Raw genomic sequence first — 25,006 nt, forward strand, 5'->3', positions numbered from 1 at the left:
TCAGGGCAGCAGTGGAGCCCGCTCCTCCTCTGCCGTGCGTGAACAATCTCAGGGATAGATTAGCTTGGCGATTACACACAGCCACATGTGAACGGATTGAAATCCACTCACAATAGGATAAACTTGGAATTTTTTTTTTTTTTTTTTTTTTTTTTTTTTTTTTTTGCTTAAAATATAATCTCGTTATGTTGCCCAGGTTGGTCTCGAGCCTGTGTGTTCAAGGGATCCTTCCACCCCGGCTTCCTGCACAGCTGGGACAATATGCACTTGCCATTATGTCTAGCTAAGCCTGGAGTTCAATAACAGGAAATTTTGAGAAGCTCAGATGTGCAGATAATGTACCCCAAAATACAAATGGGTAAAAGAATTAGTCAAAGGGGACATTAGAAGATTTGCCTGATGCCTCCTGGAGAGACTCAAAACTCATCAGACTACCGACAGTAAAGTATTGAGTGCTCAGTACTGAGACACCTGTCATTACCCTCTCTGAGGCTCAGGGGACACTGAGGAAGAGGGGTGCGAAGAATGTAAGGGCCAGAGGAATGGGGGAGGAGTGCTTTGGAACACTTCCAGGATGACTTGGCTGCGGCATTTTAACCTCAAAGCAATGTGGTTACCTACACAGAATATATTGGGCCCGTCAACATTCAGTCATGCATGATAGAGGAGGGAAAAAAAGGGGGGGGTCCAGTGGAAGGGGAGGGGGAACAAGAAAATGTAACTGGGAGGAATTACAATCTATACACGCAAACGCATATACATACACACTGTCAAAAAGTTTTAGAAACACTTAATGGCTGAAAATGAAGAGATAATCTATAAACTTTGGAAAACAGCTAAGACAAACCCGAGGGGCAAAATTATAGCTGGGAATGCTTAAGAGCAACCGATGAGCTCAAATGAGTAACCTGAGGTTACAAATACCTAAGGGGGCTGATACGTGGCTGCTGTCTGGGCTTCTTCAATTCCTAGAATGATGACTCCTCTGCTGAGAATTCCTCTCTTGCTTGGAACAGGTAGTTCTGTTCGTTCAGACACTAAGTACTAAGCCAGGCCACAGTACAGGGTTGCAAACTTCCTCGGAATCTGTGGGTGTGGGAAGTTTCCTGGCTATTCCTTGTTGGAGAATTTCCTTGTTGGAGGTTGAGCCATATCTGCAGCCTGGAAGCAATCCCTTTATCCAGTTTGTGGTAGGATGAGGAGAAAGGGTTGTGTACACTGGAAGTCAATTTCAAGTTTCCAAGCCCCTCCTCTGGTGTTTGCTTGTGCTCTTCTGAGGACTTTCCAACTCCAGGATTTGCAGTTCCAGTGGCACTGGGTACTTGGAATCCCACTTAGGTATTTGTTGTATCCTTACCCAGTTTGGTCATTAAGGTAACAGCGGCTTTGCAGAATGCGTTGGGAAATGTTTATTTTTCTGATTTTTTAATACAGGCATTGATAAGTATACAATTTCCTTTCATAGCTATCTTTCCTATGTGCTACAGTTTCTGAAAACTGGTATTTTCATTTTAATTTGATTCTAGGAATTATTATTTTAATATTTATTTACTTGGTATGTATGTGTACGTGAGTGCAAGTATGTCAGACCACAGCCGTGTGTGTGGATATCAGTGTCATACCACAGCCGAGTGTGTGGATATCAGTGGACAACTTTCAGGTCAGTTCTTGCTTCCCAGCATGTTTGAGGCAGTGTCTCTTTTTCACCACTGTTTTCAAACATCCAGGTCATTCTACTGTCTTTGCCTTCCTTCTGACTATAGGCACAATGGGATGACAGAAGCCCACTATAGCTTCTGGCGTTTATGTCGAGTATGGGGACCTGAACTCGGGTATTCATGATTGCATGGCAAGAACTTTCTCCACTGCTCCAGCTCCCCAGCTCAGATTCTATGAATATTTTTAACTTCTTCCCTGATTTTTTCAGTGACCCATTTGAATATCTGATTATCATTCAATCTTCATGTATTTGTAAATCTTCTGTGGTTCCTCTTCCTGTCAGCCTCTAGTTTTATTTCACTATGATCTGATAAGAGAAGAAATAATTTCATTCTTAGTACTGTGTGTGCGCATGTGCGCGTGTGTGCACAACTCTAAGGTTTCTTGCCACTGCAAGCAAAGGCCAGATGCATGCACTACTTTTTGTATCCAGTTTTTTTTTTTTTTAATTTATTTGAGAGCGACAGAGAGAGAAAGGGGAGAGAGAGAGAATGGGCACACCAGGGCCTCCAGCCACTGCAAACCAACTCCAGATGCGTGCACCCCTTGTGCATCTGGCTAACATGGGTCCTGGGAAACTGAGCCTCGAACAGGGGTCCTTAGGCTTCACAGGCAAGCGCTTAACCGCTAAGCCATCTCTCCAGCCCTTTGTATTCAGTTTTAGACGGGAGCTGGGGAAATGAACCTGATCTGAGCCAGCAGACTTTGCAAACAAGCACCTTCACCACTGAGCCATCTTTCTAGCCCCTGTTCTTAGTATTTAAGATCTAAATTTGATGCATTTTGGAGAATATTTCATGGGCCACTAAGAAGTATATTCCATAGCTGTTGGGTGCACTAGTCTTAGATATCCCTTACATTTCTGGGTGTGGTGCACACCTTTAAAACCAGCATGTGGGAGACAGAGGTAGGAGGATTGTCATGGGTCTAAGACCACCGTGGGTTTACAAAATGAGTTCCAGGTACCTGGGCTACAGTGAGACTTTATCTCCAAAAAAAAAAAAAAAAATACCCTTACATTTGATGTATATTGCTACTTAACTCCTAAGTTTATTTATTAAGCTTCTTATCTCAATAATGTCTTGATTTTTCTGTATGTGTGCATGTGTATGTTGTGTGTTCATGTGGATGTAGAAGCTAGAGGACAACCTAGGATGTTGTTCCTCAGGCATCACTCTTCTTTATTTATTTGAGGGAGAGAGAATGGGTGTGCCAGGGCCTCCAGCCACTGAAATGAACTCTAGACACATATACTAATGTGTGCACCTAGCTTACATGGATCCTGGGGAATTGAACTTGGGTCCTTCGGCTTTGCAAGCTTTGGCCTTTAGATGGGCCATCTCCCCAGCCCCTCATCTAAGTTCATCTACTCTAATCCATTTTCTTTACTTTTTTTGCGAGGCTGGAGGGTTCGAAGTAGTCTCACACTAGCCCAGGCTGACCTGGAATTCACTATGTAGTCTCAGGATGGCTTCGAACTCATGGAGATCCTCTTAACTTCTGCCTCCTGAGTGCTGGGATTAAATGTGCATGCCACCACACCCGCTTTCCATGGTTTTTTTTTTTAAGTTTTATCTTCTTTGAGATCATTATTTATGTTCTTATAATTAAACCTTTTATGTTCTTCCTTTGACACTTAAGTCATCTTGACATTTTTGGATTTGGTTTTGGAAGTGTTACGAACTTTTGGAGGGGTTACATTCCTTGCCTGTTCATACTTCTTGTTTCTTCATTGCAGTTTGCACATAGGTTGGAATGGGTATCTTCTGGTTTGACATAGGAGTCTTCTTAGTGAGCAGCCTCTCATGCTCTCAGTTTCCACAACCCTCAGAGGGGAGGGAGCGGTCTGTGGTAACAACAGTACAAAAATAAACTACAGAGTTTAGCTTGGAAACAGCAACTGTACCTACAATACTGATGGGAAAGGAAGAAGCAAAGGTAATAAAGGATAAACTAGGAAGTTGGAAATTAACAGGGCTGGGAGATGGCTCAGTGCATAAAGCACTTGCTATGCAAGCTTGAGTATCTGAGTTCAGATCCCTAGTATCCAGGCAAGCCAGCAGCAATAGCATGTATTTATAATCCCAGCACACCTAGCAGCTGAGAAGACAGAATAAAACAAAATGTCGAAGAAAGCAGAACAATAAGGCAGCCATGGTTTCCTTCTTGCTGAGGAGATGGAGGATAGGATCATGCTTCTCGTTTTGCTGCTGTTCACTAGGTGTGGCAGGAGGGCTACGCTATGAATCACTTTCTCTCTGAGATTCAGACAGGTCAAACCAGATGAGGCAGTCGGGAGCCTGCTTCTGCCATGTGAGCTAGTATGAGCAAGCTCAGACTGTGACCTCTGCTGAAAGTGATCTCTGTGCAGATCTTCAATAGGCAGAGCATAGGAGCTGCCTAAGATAGTTCCTTGTGCCTTGTCCATGGACCACCCAGTTGAGTTGTTCCTCACACTAGAGATGCTCCACAAGTGCACATATGGGTGTGGACAATGGCTTGGCTGAGGCCGAATTTCTACCACGTGTCTCTGGGAAACTGGGAGCGAGTCAGGTCATCAAACACGGGAACCTGAGCTTGGAAAGAGCTGAGGAGTAGACATTGAGTGATTCTGCATGCGTGCGCCATCCCAGTCCCTGGCCCAGCCTCTGTTCATAACCACACAAAGCTGGTTTCACTCTTCTTCCTTGAGTTCTGACCACAGCTGGCAACTGGAACCTGCTTTATATCCATCTCCAGCAGAGCCAGCATTTCCTACCACATAGATCTCTACTGACAGATCTATGATCTCTATCCAACTCACAACCAGATGCCTAGATTGACACTGATTCTTGGGATAGTCTTTTGCTTAGCTAGAAGAGAGGAAAGCTAACTGGGACTTGGAAAAATAAGCATGGAGAAGCCTCTGATCCCCATAGGTTTAAGGCTTGGTTGTAAACCATCTTAAAATGGTCCCCACCACTGCGCCAGGGAGGAAGCTAGGAAGGGGTCCTCCTCTCCAGACACTGGTTGTGGTTGCTGCTCAAATCCCAGATCTTGGCCTTCCCTCCCCCCCCCCCCCCGCCCCCCAGGGACAGATTCTGCACCTGGCAGCACTTAGTGGCTTTCCTCTTTTTTTTTTTCAAAATATTTTATTTATTTATGTGCAACGAATGGGGGGCGGGTGAATGGGCACAGCAGGGCCTCTCTAACTGCCAAAAACTCCAGGTGCATGTTCTACATTGTGTATCTGGCTTACAAGGGTACTGGGGAATCGAACTTGGTTTGTAAGGCTTTGCAAGCAAGCGCCTGAACAGCTGAGCCATCTCTCCAGCCCCTTTCCTCCTCTTTTGCTTAAGACCACACTGAAAAAAGATCTTCCTGCTGGGTGTGGTGGCACACACCTTTAATCCCATCACTTGGGATTAAATATCAATGGCCTCAATACTCCAACCAAAAGACACAGGCTTGCAGACTGGATTAAAAGACAGGATCCCGCTATTTGTTACCTCCAGGAAACTCATCTCTCAATAAAAGATAGACAATAATTTTTTTTTAAATATGTAAAAAAGAAAATCAAGAGCCGGGCATGGTGGCACATGCCTTTAATCCCAGCACTTGGGAAGCAGAGGTAGGAGGATCACCTTGAGTTTGAGGCTATCCTGAGACTACATAGTGAATTCCAGGACAGCCTTGGCTAGAGTAAGACCCTACCTCAATAAACCAAACTAACTAAACAAATCAATAAAAATCAACAACAAACCAAGGAAATCAAAACTAGAAACACATAAAAATGACAACATCACATGGGGTATGGCAAAAGCAGTGCTAAGAGAAATTTTAAAGGAATTCATGCATGAATAAAGGGCTCTCAAATAATCAACCCCACAATGCAACTGAGGGAAAAGAGACCAAACCAAAAATTAGAAGAAAGAGCAAATAAATAAGGGAAGGTGGTGGGTTAGAGACACCTAGCAGATTCTTGCACCTCCCTGAGATTACAACAAAACAGGTGCATGGCTGCAGGCAGATGCAGTGACCTAGAAAGACACCGGAGTGGACAGCAAACAGTAGACAGAGGCCAGGTAAAACCCAGAAATACTGGACTTTAGATTTGTAAAAGACAAAATCCCTGACACCAGCACGTAGGAGCATAGTAAGGGTGAAGGAAGATCTTTTATTTATTTATTTATTTTTGAGGTAGGGTTTCACTCTAATCCAGGCTGACCTGGAATTCACTATGTAGTCTCAGGGTGGCCTTGAACTCACAGCGATCCTCCTACCTCTGCCTCCTGAGTGCTGGGATTAAAGGCGTGCGCCACCATGCCCAGCTCAAGCCCTCTGGCTTTTAAAGTTTGTATTGAATGATCCGCTGTGATCCTGATGGGCTTGCCTTTATAGGTGACTTTTTCTCTCTAACTGCTTTCAATATATTTTCTTTGGTTTGCATGTTTAGTAGTTTAATTATAACATGGACAGGAAAGGTTCTTTCCAGGTTTGTCTGTTTGGTGTTATTAAGCTTCTTGTATCTGCATTGGCATTTCTTTCCCAGTTTAGAGGATATTTTCTTCTGTGATTTTGTTGAAAACGCCTACTATGCCTTTAGGGTGAAATTTTTCTCCTACTAGACCCTGGACTCTTAGGTCCCAAATATCTTGAAATTCCCATTCATACCTTCCTATTAGCTTATCTTTCTCTTTGTTGCACTGTATTAGATCTGCCACCTGGTCTTCTATTTAGATATTCTGTTCTCTCATTCATCCATTCTACTGGTGAGACTTTCCAGAGTTTTTTATTTGACTATGTTTTCAGTTCTATAATTTCTGCCTGATTTTTCTTCAATATTTCTATTTCCTTACTCATGTCTTGTAATGACCTCCTTATTTCATTAAGCTGGTTTCCTGTGTTCTCTTGGAATTCCTTCAGGAGTTTGTTTTCTTCTTTGATTCCTTTGAGTATAGATAAAATCATTTTTTTGAAATCTTTGTTAGACATTTCATCTAAAACTGTCCAATTGGGGGTCATGTCTTATTGATTTATAATTTTTGGTGGTGTTGTATTGACTTGATTTTTTGTTTCTTGTATTATAATGTAGTGATTCTTGCATCCTAAGTTGATTTGATGCTTGGGTTTTCTAATTATCTGTGGTGTTCTTAGACTTGGGAATCCAACTTTATGTACCTTCAGAGTAAGAGTTTAAGGTATGAAGTGTAGCTCTTGTCCTCCAATCCAACTGTAGCAGTAATCCTAGATGTTGAGTTTGCCTGCTAGTATTCTAGTGGGCTGGGTGGAACAATTTACTGGCAAAATTCTCAAATTCAACTGAGCAATATACACATTCATTAAAAACCAGCACAGAGTATGCAAATGTAGGGATTGAAACAAACAGATAATCTTATAAAGTGAAAATCCTTAAGGGTGTGCTTTGCTCTACACCCTTAATCCTGGCTGCTGGAAGGTTGAGATTTCTGTTCTGAAACAGGCACCAGGTCAGCCTGATCTGAATCAGACCCTGCCCCCAATAATGATAAAAGTAAAAGACAAAGGCCCTACGAATCTGAAAGCATCAAAGGCAACAATAGTCAACCCCCAAATACAGTTCAATTGAGAATGGTAAAGCCAACCGTTGACTATGTAACATAGCCTGCCCTGACATGGAAAGATTGATTAGCACTCCCAGTGCAGGCCTGTGTACCTGCTTTCTTGTCAGCCCGCCTCGTTACCTTTTGGGGTGGCTTCCAATCTCCCCAATGCTGGGTGCCCACCTGGATCCCTCCGTGTTGTGCTGTGAAGCTGGTGCTCAGATCAGCTGTGCTGGATGCCCTGCTGCGGGGGGCTGAATGCGTTCTCTGGAGGTTCGCGGTTCTGATGGTTAGGAGATGGGAGATCTCGCGCAGGAAGCCTGGAGTTTTACTGGATCCGCTCAGCTGGTCCCACCTGTGTCCCTTTCAGCAGCTCCTTAGCTGATCTTCACTGTCTCCCTTCAGTTTTATGAGGCTGGAAAAGCCCCTTGTTTGGTCTTTCCTCCTGCAACTGGGTGCCGGGCTGGGCTGGTACATGGATCCCCATGGGCCCCAAGCGCCTCTGTGGGATTCTGGCTGGTTTCCTCCTTTCTGATAGATCTGTTTCTCCGCTGTGGCCGATAAAAACCTATACACCTTCACTTTTCAGAAGAAAAGTGTATTTTTCTGTGGTCTTGCTTAAATCCCTCTTTAGGCTGGTTTGGTGTGACTCCTATGTAGTCATCTTATCCGTTCTTTCAGTTTTTAGAGAGATTGAGAGAGAGAGAAGAGAGATAGCCTCGTAGCATCTTTCCTTTTGTCCCAGAGCAAGGTGCTTGGCTTTAAAAAACAAAAAACACCTTTATTTTTATCTATTTATTTGAGAGAGAGAATAGGTGCGCCAGGGCCTACAGCCACTGCAAACAAACTCCAGACGCATGTGACCCTAGGTCCTGGAGAGTTGAATTGGGATCCTTTGGCTTTGCAGGCAAATGCCTTAACTGCTAAGCCATCTCTCAAGCGCTGCTTGGCTTTTTTAAATGCTACAAGTTTCTATAACAACCACACCCTACTTGTCCACAACTTTCAACTTCATTTTCTGGTCAGAGGTTAGACTGCATAGTTTTCACATCCTTTTGTTTACAGTTATGATTGTGAATATGGATTAAACAACATGTAGGGACTGGAAGGATGGCTTAGCAGTTAAGGTGTTTGCCTGCAAAGCCAAAGGCTTCAGGTTTGATTCCCCAGGACCCACATAAGTCAGGTGCACAAGGGGACACATGCGTCTGGAGTTTATTTGCAGTGGCTGAAGCCCTGACACGCCTATTCTCTCTCTCTCTCTCTCTCTCTCTCTCTCTTTTTCTCTGTCAAATAAATAAAAATATTAGGGCTGGAGAGATGGCTTAGTGGTTAAGCACTTGTCTGTGAAGCCTAAGGACCCCAGTTCAAGGCTCAATTCCCCAGGTCCCACATAAGCCAGATGCACAGGAGGCACATGTATCTGGAGTTTATTTGCAGTGGCTGGAGGCCCTAGCATGCCCATTCTAACTGCCTTTTTCTCTCTCTGTTTGTCACTCTCAAATAAATACATTAAAAAAAAAAGAAATTTTTTTTTGGTTTTTTAAGGTAGGGTCTCACTCTAGACCATGCTGACCTGGAAATCACTATGTAGTCTCAGGGTGGCCTCAAACTCATAGTGATCCTCCTACCTCTGCATCCTGTGTGCTGGGATTAAAGGTGTGTACACCACGCCAAGCTAACAAAAAAAAATTTTTTAAGTAAAAATAAATATTTTTAAAAAACAGGCAAGAATAACACAGACTGAATACTATGCTATCTTGACATTTTCTCAAGCATATGAATTAGTCCATTACTTTTAAACTCAGCCTTGCGCAAAGATTCAGGTCAGGGACAAAATAAAGACAAATTATTTGCCAGAATGTAACACTAACAGCTGCTAGTCCAGTTACAGTCATTGTTCCCATCTGAAACCTCAGAAGACTGGCCTTTCACTGTATTCATTTCTATTGGCACTCTAGTCTTCTGAGCTCCCACCAGAACTTCCTACTAAACTCTCTTTTGTTGTGAGAGTGAGAGCTAGAGTGAGAGAGACATAGACAGAATTGGCACACCAGGACTTCCAGCCATATGTGTATGCCACCTTGTGCGCATGTGTGACCTTGCTCATGCATCACCTTGTGCATATGGCTTACATGGGAACTGGGGAGTCAAACATGGATTCTTAGGCTTCGCAGGCAAGTGCCTTAACCACTAAGCCATCTTCTTATAGCACTTCAGAGCTACTCTAGATCACATCTCCATATTCTGCCAAATCGCTTAGGTCCAAAAGCCCAAGAACCACATGGTCACGTTAAGTCACAGTAACAATCCTACTTGTTTGGTATCAATTAACTGTAATGGTTATTTTTCTTATTACTGTGACCAAATACCTGACAGAAGTAACTTAAAGAAAGAGATTTGTTTATAGGTTCAGAGGGCTTGGTCCCTGGATCCTTGGCACCAGAATCTTGGGCAAAACACCTTGGGTGGGGCATGCAGCAATTTATGGTGGACAGGAAGCAGAAATGTGAGGGGTGATGATGGAAATTCTAAATATGATTCTGACTGTTTCTTTAAAAATACTTTTATTTGAGCCAGGCATGGTGGCACACACCTTTGATCCCAGCACTCGGGAGGTAGAGGTAGGAGGATTGCTGAGCATTAGAGGCTGTCCTGAGACTACATAGTGAATTCCAGGTCAGCCTGAGCTAGAGTGAGACCCTACCTCAAAACAACAACCATATATATATATATTTGCAGTGAGAGAGAGAGAATGGTCACACCAGGCCCCCTTGATACTGCAAACTCCAGGTGCATGTACCACTTCCAGGTCAGCCTGGGCTTTAGCGAGACCCTACCTTGAAAAAAATATACAAATATATTTAATTTAAATATACATATTTATTTAAGTTTATTTGAGAGAGGGAGAAATAGGCAGAAAGAGAGAGACAGAGAGAGAATGGGGATGCCAGAGCCTCCTGCCACTGCAAACGACCTCGATGCAATTTGCCCTTTGTACATTTGGCTTTATGTGGTTGCTGGGGAATCGAACCTGGGCCATGAAGCTTTGCAAGCAAGTATTTTTCACTGTTGAACTACCTCTCCAGCCCACTGTCTTGTATTTTTGACACTGAAGGATCTGAGTATTTGTTGAGACAGGGGCAAAAGAAGTCACAGTAGAGATATAAAAGGGTCCCTATAAGCAAAGCCTTCTGCTACTAGGTTTTTAGATTTGAGCCTCTAATACTACTCTGTTGCTGAAAAATATCCCCAAACTGCCTCACGACCTTTTGGGTTTCTACTGGGGTGACTGCAGCTTCTGCAGATGCTGTCTCTATCGGCAGAGCAGTCCCCACTCATGAGGTTAAGAGGAAGAGTTCAGGACCCAGTAGTCTCTAGAAGGCATTACCTCAGGGAGTGAAACTCACCTTTACCAGGGTAATCAACCCTATTTTTATAAGAATAGACCTATGTGGGTCTGGAGACATGGCTCAGCAGTTAAGTACCATGCCTTTGAAGCCTATAGACCCAGGTTTAATTCCCCAGACCCCATGTAAGCCAGATGCACAAGGTGGCACAAGCGTCTGCAGTTCATCTGCACTTGCTAGAGGTCCTGGCATGCCCCTTTTCTCTCTCTCTCTCAAAGTAGACCTATGCAAGGCTGGTTAAGTAGTGCTAAGGAAACCCACACAATGACCAAGGGATGTGACCTTAGAGAACAGATCATTTAGTTCTTCCCATATTTAGAGAAGGACTAATGTCAAATGTTCCCTTTTCTACTCAGTAGCATGAAGCACCACGGACGTGCAGATCAAGAGAATGCACACTACCGAAGTGAAGAGAAGCATTAGCACAGAACTACTTGCCTACATAGTAACAACTGTCACTAGGCAACTAGATGTTAGTTCTCTCCAGGGTAAGTGTCCCTTTCCTTTCTGCAAATTCCCACAGGATTATCCTGAAGTCTATAGCGGTAGTAGTATACAATAGTAACCACATGTCCATACCATACACTGAGAGATGAGGACCAGGCTAAATGCAGTGACCCTGGAGCGACAACTTGACCCATAGTAACCAGAATAAAGTACTGATTGTTATATTGTCTTGATGGGAAGTGAAATACACCATGAGACACACTCAACGAACCATCTGAGTCTAGGGAATACAGGTGTTTGTGGAAGGGGGGAGAAGAAATGGGAACACCATGTAAAATCCAGGAAAAACAGCTCAAATCATCACCAAAGTCCATCAACAATTATTGGTTATGACCCTGGTGACTTCCAGTGTTATCAGGGAAGCAGTTAGACTACAGCAATTAAATTTCAGCAGATGTCCTCAGTCACATTTCTCCATTCTGTTTGCCAATGGTTTTCAACAGCTTCCAACTCACCCCACTGAACAGAGAGGAATTAACACTGTAGGGCTACTAGGGCACTTGAGCCCAAAATGTACATCACTGGTAAGACTGAAAGCAATTTATGATATACACTCAGTCAAGTGGCAAGTTTCTGTAAGCTATGTAGGTCCACATACAGACTACACTTCATAGCAGATAACATCCACTATGGGTATGGGAGGAAGGCTGTGCAGTAGAAATTCTATGAGGCGTATTTTGGTTCCCACAGAATGTGACTTTTTTTTCTTTTTGGTTTATTGAGATAGGGTCCCACTCTAGCCCAGGCTGACCTGGAATTCACTATGTAGTCTCAGGATAGGCTGAAACTCATGGTGACCCTCCTACCTCTTCCTCTCAAGTGCTGGGATTAAAGGTGTGTGCCATTATGCCTGGAAAATGTGATTGCTTTTGAGAAATTTTGAAGTGGGAGGAAACTATAGCACTTTATACTATATAATGTCAAGATCATTTCAGCAGTATATATCAATGTTGTATGATACAACAAATACATACACATAGTAAGACACACATATTTTAATCACACACGATATAGTTATATAATATATACTACTTATGAACAAACAACTGTACCCTACAGATACATGTATACACATGCATACACTGTATGTACTAGGTAATACTGTATTACAAATCAAGGTACATAAATCTCTTTGAATACAGGTGTAAAATGTCAAAATTCTAGAAAATTGAATCTAACAATGTAAAAAGCCATAAACTGCAAGATGTTGTTTTCACACTGTAACATCAATATCTTCTGCATGTCCACCTCCAGTGTGCATTATCATGTACCTTTCAACATATATGAAAAAAGGAGGCATATTGACTTACTGCACAGTATTTTTCTGTGAGTTCTTTCATGTTTTTGTGAACAGAAATGAAAAAACTGAAGGCCAAGATGTTTCTTATATTTGTGGATTTTTCCTCAAGAACTATAAAAATTGGAAGCTTAGGTATATTACTTAAATGCATCAACTTTATTCTCTAAGTCCTTCTCATATTTTTCAAGAAAACTGGAATTTGAATACTTCCCCACATTCCTATTCCTAAGGTTTTATCTGAATTCTTTCATATGATCAAAGAGAACTGGAATATCTCAAGCCTTTTACCCATTGTTTACATGTGTAGTGTGAAATCTTTTTGTGTCCTTTAAAGGTAATGGGAAAACTATCTTTTTTTAATATCTCTTACATTCATAGAGCTTCTCTTCACTGCATGTGCATTCATGTTTAAGAAAGGACTGAAACAGCATACATTCTAATGGTTTATTTTCTTATAAGTGCTTTTGTTTCTTTGAAGGCAACTGGGAAAATGGAATGATTTGCCACTTCTGCATTGAAGGGGAGTTTCTTTTCCATGTTTTCTCTTCCATGTTTATGGAGGCAGGTGTAAATACAGAAGGCAAGTCATCAATAGGGCTGCTCTCCAGTATGAGTTCTTTCATGGTTTTCAAGGTGCCTAGAAGTGAAGGCTCTCAATGTACTGGGACTATGAAGGCTTTTCCCCATTTGGTCCATTTCCAATGTGCTTTATCGTATGTGTGAGAGAAATGGAAGTTTTACCACAGTTTAAAGTCTTAAGGCTTCTGTTCAGTAGGAATTAGTTTGTTTTCAAGTTCAACTGGCAGAAATGAAGGCTTTTCCACATTATATTCATAGGGTTTATCTTCATTATGGGTTTGTTCGTGTTTTCGAACAGAAGTAGAACGACTGAAGGCTCTATCACACTGCTTGCACTTATAAGGCTTTTCTCCAGTATGAATTCTCTCATGTATCTGAAGAGAACTGGAAGCACTGAACCACTTACTACACTGTTTACACTGATAGGGTTTTTCACCAGTATGTGTTCTTTCATGTTTTCGAACGTAACTGGGACAGCTGAATGTTTTACCACATTGTTTACATCTGTAGGGCTTTTCTCCATTATGAGTTCTTTCATGTATTTGAAGAGAAGTTGAAGAACTAAACCATTTACTACACTGTTTACATTCATAGGGCTTCTCTCTAGCATGAGATATTTGGTGTCTTCTAAATACACTAGGAAAAGGAAACACTTCCTGGCATATACTACATTTAAAAGGCCCATTTCCAGTGTGCTTAATGATGTGTGTTCGAACACTTGTGAGAGAAAAGAAAGCCTTGCCACACTGTTTGCATTCATAGGGCTTCTCCCCGGTATGAGTTCGTTCATGCTTTCGAAAGGAACTTGAGCAGCTGAAGGCTTTACCACACTGTTTACATTCATAGGGCTTCTCTCCAGTGTGAGTCCTTTCATGTTTTCGAAGGGAACTGGAACAATTGAACGTTTTATGACATTGTTTACATTCATAGGGCTTCTCCCCAGTGTGGCTTCTTTCATGTATTTGAAGGTAACTGGAACAATTGAAGGCTTTACCACACTGTTTACATTCATAGGGCTTCTCTCCAGTATGAGTTCTTTCATGTTTTCGAATGGATCCAGAACAATTAAAGGCCTTACCACACTGCTTACATACATAGGGCCTCTCTCCAGTATGAGTTCTTTCATGTTTTCGAAAGGAACTGGAATGACTGAAAGCTTTGCCACATTGTTTACATTCATAAGGCTTTTCTCCTGTGTGAGTTCTTAGATGTATCCTAAATACACTGGGAAAATGAAAGGCTTTCCCACATACCATACATTTATATGGTCCACTTCCAGGGTCCATTATCATGTGTCTTTGAACACTTGTGAGAGAAGCGAGGGAGTTCCTGTGCTGTATAACTTTACATGGCTTCTCTGGATATTCTTCACTCTCACATGGGTTGGGTTCAGAGTCAGTTATGATGTGTCTATTAGGGAGAGAATGACATATGATGACTTTTCCACACAAGCCACATTCACATGATTTTACTCTATTTTCTTTTTCAGTTTAAGATTTAGAATCTAACTGAAAATACACCCATATTGACTTTACATTCTTTACTTTTATAGAATCTACCATATGACTTCTGTAGAAAAAGACCAGGAGGGCTGGAGAGATGACTTAGTGCTTAAGGTGTTTGCTGTGAAGCCAAAGGACCCAGGTTTGAGTCCCTAGAACCCATGTAAGCCAGATGCACAAGGTGGCGGTGCATGCATATAGAGCTCGTTTGCAGTGGCTAGAGACCCTGGCATGCCCATTCTCTCTATCTGCCTCTTTGTCTGTCTCTCTTTCTCTCAAATAAATAAAGATATTTTTTAAAAGAAACAAAAGAGGGGGCTGGAGAGATGGCTTAGTTGTAAGCACTTGCCTGTGAAGCCCAAGAACCCTGGTTTGAGGCTTGATTCCCCAGGACCCACATTAGCCAGATGCACAAGGGGGCACATGCATCTGGAGTTCGTTTGCAGTGGCTAGAGGCCCTGGTGCACCCATTCTCTCTGCCTCCTCTCTCTCTCTGCCGTTCTCAAATAAATAAATAAAAACAAAAGAGACAAACACATAATTAATAGTTTATTATTTCCTACTTACTAATAAATCTTGCACTTCTATTACAATCAATATTGGGGAAAGTACTGGGTTTTTGATGTTTTCATTCTCAGAAAGTAAATGGACTGCCTAATCTAAAACATCACTTCTTCCAGCTGTCATTAAAACAGCCATGTCTATAGTTTCTTAGGTGGATGTCAATTATCTTGAAACTGAGCACTGTTGTTACACTGAAGAGTGTGTGCAGTGGAAACTACTAATAGTAAATGTCTTTAAAGTTAGGCTTATTCATTTGGCTTGTTTGTTCTAAAATTTACACAGCATGCCAAGCTTTCCTTAAGCAATACTGTATCCCCTTAAGAATACAAGTTACCTTAGATTTCTCTGAAGAATCTTGTCCCTATCTTCAATGTTCTGGTCTTCCCACTTGTTTCCTAAAATGTAGACCCAAGAAAATCATTAATTATGAAACCAGAAAATTCTTAGCTTTGAGCTTCACTGTATGTTACAAATCATACCTATTTATTCAAAAAGAATTCCCTTTCCACATTCCAAATTGATGAGAAAAAAAAAAAATCCCCAGTTGTTCTCTATTTAATTAAGTGAAGAAATGTTGTTATTCTTACCTATAGAAGTCAGGTTCCTAAAGACTTCCTGCATCACATCCGTGTAGAGATTCTTCTGGGAAGGATCCAGCAAAGCCCACTCCTCCTGGGTGAAGTTTATAGCCACATCGTCAAAGGCCACTGAGTTCTAAAATATCCCATAACGTGTAAGACACACCACTAGGAATCTATACTCGATATGCAAGATGTTCACATGATTCTTTGATCTCCAAATATTTATTTTATGACTTGGTCATCTAAAATTGTACTTTCTCTATATACTTATTTACATAAAGCTGTATTAATATTAAAATTGAGGTACTCAGAAAAATAAAAGTATAGAGTAACAACACCCTTCTCATTGATGAATTCAGATGTGCCACTTGGTTACCTCTAATTTCTTTGCAAAGTACATTTCAAATACGTATCAGTAATGAAATCTTCCTCCCTGCACTGCAAAAAGATGTTCCTATTAGCACGATGAGAGCACTCATTGTTAGAAATGACTGCTCATAAAGATGGACCATTGCTGCTATCAGGGAACTTGAGGTTTGGGAAAGTTTCCAAAAATTCAAGTGATAAGAATAACTCAGAGTTGATACATACTATATTATATTTAATGAATTCCTGTTTTGTTCTGAAAGTCTGTTTTGTTCCATTCTCAGCCGTGCCTAACCAAGGATTGTCATCCTCCCTGCCACACACTACACACAGAAATCTCTAAGAAGCTTCTCTGGTAGATAATATTGCATGTAGGTTGTTACAACTTGTTAACCAGATAATTTATTCTATCTGATTATACCAAGAGAAAACTTGAAATTTGTAATTGGTTTTCTATAGATTAAGTTGAACATAGTAGTAAGTAGGATTCATGATCAGTAAATAGAACAATTGGAAATTTTCTTTTGCTCAATACATAATGCATAATGCAGTAAGAACAAAATAGCATGCCTTAAGAAACAACATCACCAAAATGCCACCCTTTCCAAATGATAACCTGTAACCTTTCAAAACTCTTCTGAACAGATTTCTCAGTAGCCATCAGTAATTATTTTTCCAGACCTCATTGCAATAATTGATGTTTAACAATATCCAATACTAGCAAAGTGACTAAATGTCACAGCCATGACAACTGATACAAAGCATCTAAGAATAATACACATGTATCTAAAGATAATACACATCTATCAAAATATGCATAATAAATTGGGCCTAGACAGAAACAGTTACTTAGCCAGTTAGTTGATTAGTTGTTTTCTAAATATATTTTTATTTTTATTTTGAGAGAGAGACAAAAACAGAGACAGAAGAGAGAGAATTGGCACACTAGGGCCTCAGCTACTGCAATCGAGCTCCAGATGCTTGTGCCACCTAGTAGGTATATGCAATCTTGTGCTTGCCTCACCTTTGTGCGTCTGGCTTATGTGGCATCTGAAGAGTTAAACATGGGTCCTTAGGCTTCACAAGCAAGCACCTTAGCCACTAAGCCATCTCCCCAGCCCTACTTTTGAGTCAGTATCTCACTCTAGACCAAGCTGACCCAGAACTCACTCTGCTGGCCTTGAACTCATGACCATCCTCCTACCTCAGCCTCCCTAATGCTGGGAGTAAGGGTGTTCACCATTATGAATGGCTTAGAAAGAAACTATTCTAACATTACAAACATGATATAAAGCACAGGAACATAATAATGAATGGTGAAATAAAAAAAGTTAGGATGACAGGAGACATCCTTTCTCCATTTCATTCCAAACATCACTGGAAAACCAGGTAGAATGATTAGGAAACAACAATGACAATAAATCTATCTAAACTGGAAAGGAAGAAGTAAAATTATCTCCATTCATAGATGAAATGATCTTTTATTCAGAAAATCCTACATCAGTCATACATGTCAAAAATACCATTAAACGCTTAGAACTAATAAAACAATTTGGTAACTCACCTATATTATAAACACTAAAAATGAGTAATCTAAGAAATTAAGAAAATAATCTTTGAATAACATTGAGAAAAAACTTAGGAATTAACCAAGAACATGAAAGTCTTGTACACTGAAAACTATAAAGTGTTTCCTAGAACCAAGATCATTACAGAAGAAAAGGACGTCTTTGGGGAAAAGTTCTTGGAAATGGAATATTCAATGTAAACACAAGGAGTTTATGTTCCCAGATGAACTCCACATGGGTCAAAGACTTCAAAAGAAGAGCTCAGCATGTGAAGAGAGACATGCAATATAATAAAATTGGAAAGGAACATCCTAAAGAACATAGACAACATACAAAAATACCACTGCTACCACAATACTTGACAAAAGGTCCTCAACGCAAAAACAAGTGTCAGTTCTTGCCACTTACACCCAACATATTAAGGTATGTGAGTTAGACGAGAAATAAAAGTCTGATTTTAGGGGATGGAGAGATGGCTTAGCAGTTAAGGCACTTGCCTGCGAAGCCTAAAGACCCAGGTTCGATTCTCCAGGTCCCACGTAAGCACAAGGTGGCACATGTGTCTGGAGTTCATATGCAGTGGCTAGAGGCCCTGGTGGGCCCATTCTTGCTCACTCTCTCTCTGTCTCAAACAAATAAATAAAAATAAATCAGAAAAAAAGTCTAATTTTTAAAGGGCATAAATACAGCCTAGACTCTGGCTCCCAGAGAAAAATTTAAATGTTGTCACTGCAAATATACTTACTTTGGCACATGCAGACAGAAATACAAACTCACCTTCAAAAAAAAAAAAAAAAAAGCCCAAAGACAAAAAGACGTTACAGAGACACAGACAACACAGTCTTCTGCAGTTTACCACCTTTTCCTCCATCTCTATGCTGCCTCCTGCTTGTGTTGAGGCACAGTCTTGCTGTTACATTACAGGCTAGTTCTGAACTCAAGGCAATCCTACTTTATCTTCCTGAGCACTAGGATTGCAAGCGTGTGCCATGCCTGGCACTCCCTTCAGTACCCACCATCTGCTGCATGGTACATTTATCTTGTATTTTTTTGTTTCCTAGAAAGTCAGCTTCAAATGGACAAGTATATCTGCTCCATTCTATTCACCACAGCACCTACTAGAAGGTCTGTTCCATGGGAGATTAAGAGCTGTGTGGTGGTTTGAGTGTACAATGTTCTCCATGGCATCATGTGTGTGTGACTAAGTCTCACCCCCAGCTGGTAGAGCCTTCTGAAGGTGGATCCTTGCTGGAGGAAGTGTGTCATGGAGGTGTTACAGCCCCCCTGGCCCAGCCTAGCTCACTTTCTCCTCTTCTGATGTGAAGAGGTGACATGTGGCTGTTTTTGCCATGCTTGCCCCACCATGAGGAAAATGTCCCCTGGAAACTATACGCCAAAATAAACCTTTTCTTTCATAAACTGCTTCCTAGTGTGGCATTTTATGAATGGTTCTCTACACTAACTCATATGGCAGAGGGGTGAGTCTTGGGTCCCAGGCCAATTCCCAAGTATGAATTTACCTAAGAGAATTCTGAATAACCACACAAAACCCTGTGCAGGAAAATGTACAGTGGCAATAATCATTAATTTTCAAAAGGTGAAGAAACCAAGACATGTTCCCCAAGGTCAGAGAACAAAATTAATGTACAAATGTCAACTGTACCATTATATACCTGCAATGAAATACCTGGACATTCAATTAAGATAAAACTTCAGCTAGGCAAGGTGGCTCACACCTGTAATCCCAACACTCTGGAGGCTGAGGCAGGAGGACTATTTTGAGTTTAGGGGAAGCCTGAACAGTTGAGTGATTTTTAATTTAAAAAATGACAAAATTTCACTTACAATAGCACTCAAAGAATACATATGAAAAATATAAAACTTGTACTTGAAACTGCAAACATCAGGGGAAGCAGCAGATGATTTTAAAAAACAGAAAACCATCAGGTGTGGTGGCACATGCCTCTAATCTCAGCACTCAGGAGGTAGGAGGAACACCATGCATTTGAGGCCAGCCTGAGACTACATAGTGAATTCCAGATCAGCCTGGGCTACATACAGTGAAACCCTACCTCAAAATACCAAAACCAGAAGCAGAAACAAAAACAAAACAAAAAAATAGGAAAACCATCTCATATTCATGGTTCGTGCAACAGGTTAGACTAACAATGCTCCTGAAACAATCTAGACTCAATGTAATTACTATTGTAATGCTGGGTGTACCTTATTGGAATTGAAAAACTAATGTAAAATGATACATGGAATTGTAAGGCACTCAAAATACTACAATCCTGAAAAAGAGAAAAACTGGAAGACTTCCTAATGCTAACACTTGCTTTAAACCAATAGTAATCAGGACAATGTAGTAAGGACACGAGGAACGTCATTTCGATCAATACCCACAGACTCCAGAGAGAGTGAGGTCAGGAAAATGACAGAGTGAGTTATTCCAAAACATGTCCCTCCACAGAAACATGGAAATACAAGCAGAACTGTCAGGAAAAAAAAAAAAAAAAAAGTTAAAAAATCTTGAATATCCTAAGACACACACACTAAATAAATAATAAAAAAGTACAACATTGCAGGTAGAGAAAATATGAATATTTCAAGGAAATGAAGCTGAAGTTCATCTTTTAAAAACCTCAGCCAGGCATGGTGGTGCACGCCTTTAAATCCCAGCACTTGGGAGGCAGAGGTAGGAGGATTGCCATGAGTTCGAGCCACCCTCAGACTCCATAGTGAATTCTAGGTCAGCCTGGGCTAGAGTAAGACCCTACCTCAAACAAACAAACAAACAAAAAAACTGTGAGATACAGTACAGGAAGAACATGAGAGGATTTAAAGCACCAAATTCATATATTACGGAAGAAAAAGATCTAAATCAACCACCCTTCCACTTTAGGACTGGAGAGATGGCTCAGCAGCTAAGTGTGCTTCCTGTGTAAGTGTGAGGGCCTGTGGGGTCCCAAGACTGCCTAACTTTGGATCTCCAGCCCAAGTTCAAATCTCCAGAATGCACATAAAATAACTAGATGTGGTCATGCGCATCTGTAACCCTAGATCTGTGGGGAACAGAGACTGGAGAATTGCTGGGGATCTGAAATCAGTAAGACTCCATCAAAGGAACAACAGACTGGTGAGTGGAGGGAGACACTCTCTGCCACCACGGGTGAGTGCCCAGGGCACATAAGCACATACATGTGCATACAACACATCCACCACACTGTACATACTACACACATGCAAAGAAGTAACTTCTACTTTTAGGAAACTATGGAGTGAAGAGCAAAGCAGCTTTGTATCAAGCATAGGGAAATTGAGGAGCCATCAATGAAATTGCAATGAAGAAATCAAATGAGGGCTGGAGGGATGGCTTAGCAGTTAAGGCATTTGCCTGCAAAGCCAAAGGACCCAGGTTCAATTCCTCAGGACCCACGTTAGCCAGATGCACAAGGGGGCACAAGCATCTGGACTTCATTTGCAGTAGCTGGAGGCTCTTGCTTGCCCATTCTCTGTCTCTCTCTTCCCCCCTCTTTCTCTGTCAAATAATTAAAAAAAAAAAATAAATCAAATGAGAAAATCAACAATGACAAAAAGAGATTATCTGTAAACATGAGTGTAATTGACAAATCTACAGTCAAGTTCAGAAAAAAAGAAGACACAAAAATTGTATCTAAGAAATGAGGAGTAATCATTGTGGATATTTTTTTGAGACAGGGTCTTGTATATTCTAGGTGGTCTCAAACTATGTAGCCAAGTATAATCTCGTGTCCACCTCCTGACTGATGAGATTATAGGAGTATACCACTATCCCTAGAGCTTCCTAGCTGTAGGCATGCATTGTATCAACTGAGCAAATACTTCTAAAAGAGAAAATATCAGACAAATGTCTTGGTGAGAATGTCTAAGAATGATAAACATACTGTACAGAACACTGTTGAGAAGTACTATAGCCTGAAGTCTTACATATCTCCCCTCAATGCTAAAATGGAACTTAAGTGGGATGGGTTTTTAATAGGTGGTATCTCTAAGGAGCTAAGTGACAGTAGATGAAATCATGAAGGAATGCTTATGAATGGGATTAGTACTCTTATCAAGAAACAAGGGATCTCCATGAGATCAAGGCCAGCCTGAGACTACATAGTGAATTCCAGGCCAGCCTAAGCTGGAGTGAAACCCTACCTTGAAAAAACTAAAAATAAAGGGAAGAGAAAGGAAGGGAGGAGGGTACTTAATAGGATGGTATTGTATATATGTAAGTAGAATGATTGAGATGGGGAGAGGATATGATGGAGAATGGAATTTCAAAGGAGAAAGTGGTGGGGGGGAGGGAGAGTATTATCATGGGATATTTTTTTATAATCATGGAAAATGCTAATAAAAATTGAGGAAAATAAATAAACAACAACAAAAAAAAGAAAAAAGAAACAAGGATTTATCCTTTTCAGATAAGAGAAATGTAACAGGAAACCAAACAAAATTAGTATATGCCTCACAAATTATCCATTCTACAAAGGAGACGAACTGATGTTCTCATGAATCTTGTTAATTCATCTATCACACTTTGTGGAAACATCTTCATTTTCTATATCAATAATGGAAGACAAATGCTTTCTCAACATTTGAGTCTGAGCCCAGGAACCCTATCTGAAATCATCCAAAAGAAAAGATCGTATCTCAGAAACTTGCTACACATGCTCAGGGGAAGCAAAAAGTTAAAGAATTTTTAACAAATGGAAAGAAACTCTAGTTTTTTCAAGAATATTTCATTGTCAACTCTGAGTATGTTTCATGCTTAATGAAAAGGCTGGGACTCAAATTAATGAAAAAGTATTTCAAAGCAATGAACATAGAAAGGTGCATTTCTGAAGAGAACAAAATCTCAGAATCAAGTGTTGGGTAAAACCATTCTCCTACCCTGGTCCTGCTCACTGACATAGTGGACAATCACCCTCCCAGGAGACACTGGACTATGACTCAAGCGCACTTTACTTTGCTTCTTATGTCTCTGTAACCACTATACTACAGTGGTTTTTCTCTTCTTTCTTTCTTTCTTTTTTTTTTTTTTTTTTTTTTTTTGAGGTAGGGTCTCATTTCAGCTCAGGCTGACCTGGAATTCACTATGTAGTCTCCGGGTGGTCTCAAATTCATGGTGATCCTCCTACCTCTGCCTCCCGAGTGCTGGGATTAAAGGCGTGCACCACTACGCCCTGCCACAGTGGTTTTTCTTTTTAATTCTTTGATAGTTTTTCAACCTTCACAACTATGGAAGAATTCAGAGGGAATAAATCATTTCTGACCTGACCCCTCATCGACAAACACCATCTAACTAAACAAGGTATCTCCTAGGAATGGGAACCGGATTTAGGGTCACATAATGGTCCAAGTTATCAAGATGGTGCAATCCCAGGAGATTCCTCCAGCCTCAAGGCCTCCAGGCACACCCAAAAGCCTTCACCCCACAACTCAGACTGGCCTCTTGGAGGTGACCAAGGGCCTACGTAGCCATGAAACATGGTGGCCCCTGGCAGTTCTGCACTGCTGGCCAAGGAGGACAAGGGCAGTGGCTGAGAACACATTGCTGTGTAATGTCTTCAAAGGGAACCATAACCCAAAGCCATGCTGGTAAGATGTGTGTGCCTAGGGAAGAAAGGAAGAGAGACAGGAAAATATTTTACAGGAGGCTCAGGGGATCATTCTCTGCTTACTCTTCCTGTGAAATGTTCAATCAAACCAAATGGTTTTAAAAGTGGCAACCATTACTGAGCGGGGAATAACAAAACCCTGTGTTCATTTGCAGTTACGAAGGGGAACAAGTAGTTAATAAGACTGCCTTTGAGAATAGTGGGAGTTAAACAGGCACTTAGAAGCTGCTTTTTCTAAAGAGCATAAACTTCAAACTTGCACCCACAGGATAACAAAATGCAGGATGAAAAGCCCAAAATCTCTGCCTTCACTTTGGACCGATCACCTTTATTTCAGGTCACCTGCTCACCTCTGCGCTACCTGACCTATCTCATCCTCTCCTTCAAGGATGGAGTCACCAAGAGTTAAGTCACTGCCTCAACCCATAGCCACCTTGGGTTTCAGGAAGAACAAATCTTCACAATCTCCTGGGAACCATCTAGTCAATTCGACCAATGAGGACATCTTCAGACCTGAGCCGTGACAATGACGGGCAGAGTCACGCTTGGACCATGACTAATTACGCACGCCTCTCTGGTCGAACACCCCTACTGAAACGGACAGCTCCTGACAGCGGACACCAAGATGGACTTGGGGGCAACCGGACTCTTTCTATCTGTCATGTTGATTTAAATCCCCCTCCTTTAAGACCACTCCACTTCATTGGGTAGGCATCTTGGGACCGAGGGCCCTCGCCAAGCCCGGCCTTCCCCCTAAAAACAAAAACAAACAAGCACACACGAAAAAAACTACCGTAGCAGGAGGAACCTGGAACTTTGGTGATTTGCCGCGAGCCCCGGGAGGAGCTAGGAGGGAGCCTGCATCCACAGCGCTGGGAAGTTTCGGTGACATCTGCACGCAGTCGAAGGCAGGATCCGCACATGCTCTGCGCGCACACGCACGCACATGCACGCACGCACACGCTGGGCTCCGGGCACCGCCAGCTGACCGACACCGGCCTGCGGCTGCTCGGGCCCGCTCCAGCAGCCCCGCACGCACACTCACCATCTCCGAACTCCCGGCGACCCTCGCCTGGGACTCTCCAGGCCTCGGCGGGTCACAGGCGACGGGGGCGGCGGCAGCGGACACCATCTAGGTCTTCACGCAGCCCCCAGCTGAGCAGAAGGAGCCCGGGGCGAGCGGGGGGACAACAAAACCCCGCGAGGTTACGGGAAGCCCGCCCCTTCCCCTCCAGCTGCGCTCTGTTTGGATAGTTCTAACCCAGCGTCCCTGATGGACAGGCAGCGGGACACGCCCCCCACCTCTAGCCATGAGTGACAGGGGACTTAATCCAACCCTGGGCTGATAGAAAGAAACTAGACGGACAGGTTTCTTTTGCATTATCAGGTAGCTTGTCTTTGTGCTGGCACGACGCCTTACCAGCATACGCTGGCATTTAACCTCCTACAGAGAGAGTCATGGGTTAATAGCATGCAGATATCTGCACACTATTCACAAACAGAAATTCAGCATTTTTAAATTTCAGGTGTCATTATCTTCCTGGACCCCCTGGACTTCTGCTTTATAAAGGAGGGCAATTCTCTAAGACAACATGTCCAGTATAAATTAACTGAGGGCCACATATATGGCATTAAATTTTCTTTAATGGAGCAAGGTGATACTGGCACAAGTCCAAGGTGATGCTGTCACTTATTCTGAAGCCT

General features: G+C 41.8%; 1 protein-coding gene across 4 annotated transcripts; it reads right to left on the minus strand.

Annotated features, from left to right (window-relative positions):
- Positions 1-185: 185 nt before the first annotated feature.
- LOC101608112 (zinc finger protein 709-like) lies at positions 186-24,488 on the minus strand. Of its 4 annotated transcripts, XM_045152950.1 has the most exons (5): positions 24,348-24,488; positions 15,730-15,856; positions 15,477-15,537; positions 14,330-14,486; positions 186-2,026 (listed from the first exon to the last, which is right to left on the minus strand). In XM_045152950.1, the coding sequence occupies exons 1-5, from the start codon at positions 24,432-24,434 to the stop codon at positions 2,012-2,014; spliced, it is 447 nt and encodes a 148-aa protein (XP_045008885.1). In that variant the 5' UTR covers positions 24,435-24,488; the 3' UTR covers positions 186-2,011. The 4 variants fall into 4 exon arrangements, with proteins under 4 accessions (XP_045008885.1, XP_045008886.1, XP_045008883.1 ...); XM_045152951.1 differs by lacking the exon at positions 14,330-14,486; XM_045152948.1 differs by lacking the exon at positions 186-2,026 and having other exon boundaries at positions 12,928-14,486.
- Positions 24,489-25,006: the final 518 nt, after the last annotated feature.

Source organism: Jaculus jaculus, chromosome 6, assembly GCF_020740685.1.
Source record: "Jaculus jaculus isolate mJacJac1 chromosome 6, mJacJac1.mat.Y.cur, whole genome shotgun sequence".
NCBI classification, from domain to species: domain Eukaryota; kingdom Metazoa; phylum Chordata; class Mammalia; order Rodentia; family Dipodidae; genus Jaculus; species Jaculus jaculus.

Coding starts and splice junctions, on each gene's coding strand:
- LOC101608112 (XM_045152948.1), bottom strand. CDS start 24,434: ATGGTGTCCGCTGCCGCCGCCCCCGTCGCCTGTGACCCGCCGAGGCCT. Junction 15,857..24,347: donor TCGCCGGGAGTTCGGAGATG/GTGAGTGTGCGT, acceptor GGGATATTTTAG/AACTCAGTGGCCTTTGACGA. Junction 14,487..15,476: donor ATTCTTCAGAGAAATCTAAG/GTAACTTGTATT, acceptor TCTCCCTAATAG/ACACATCATAACTGACTCTG.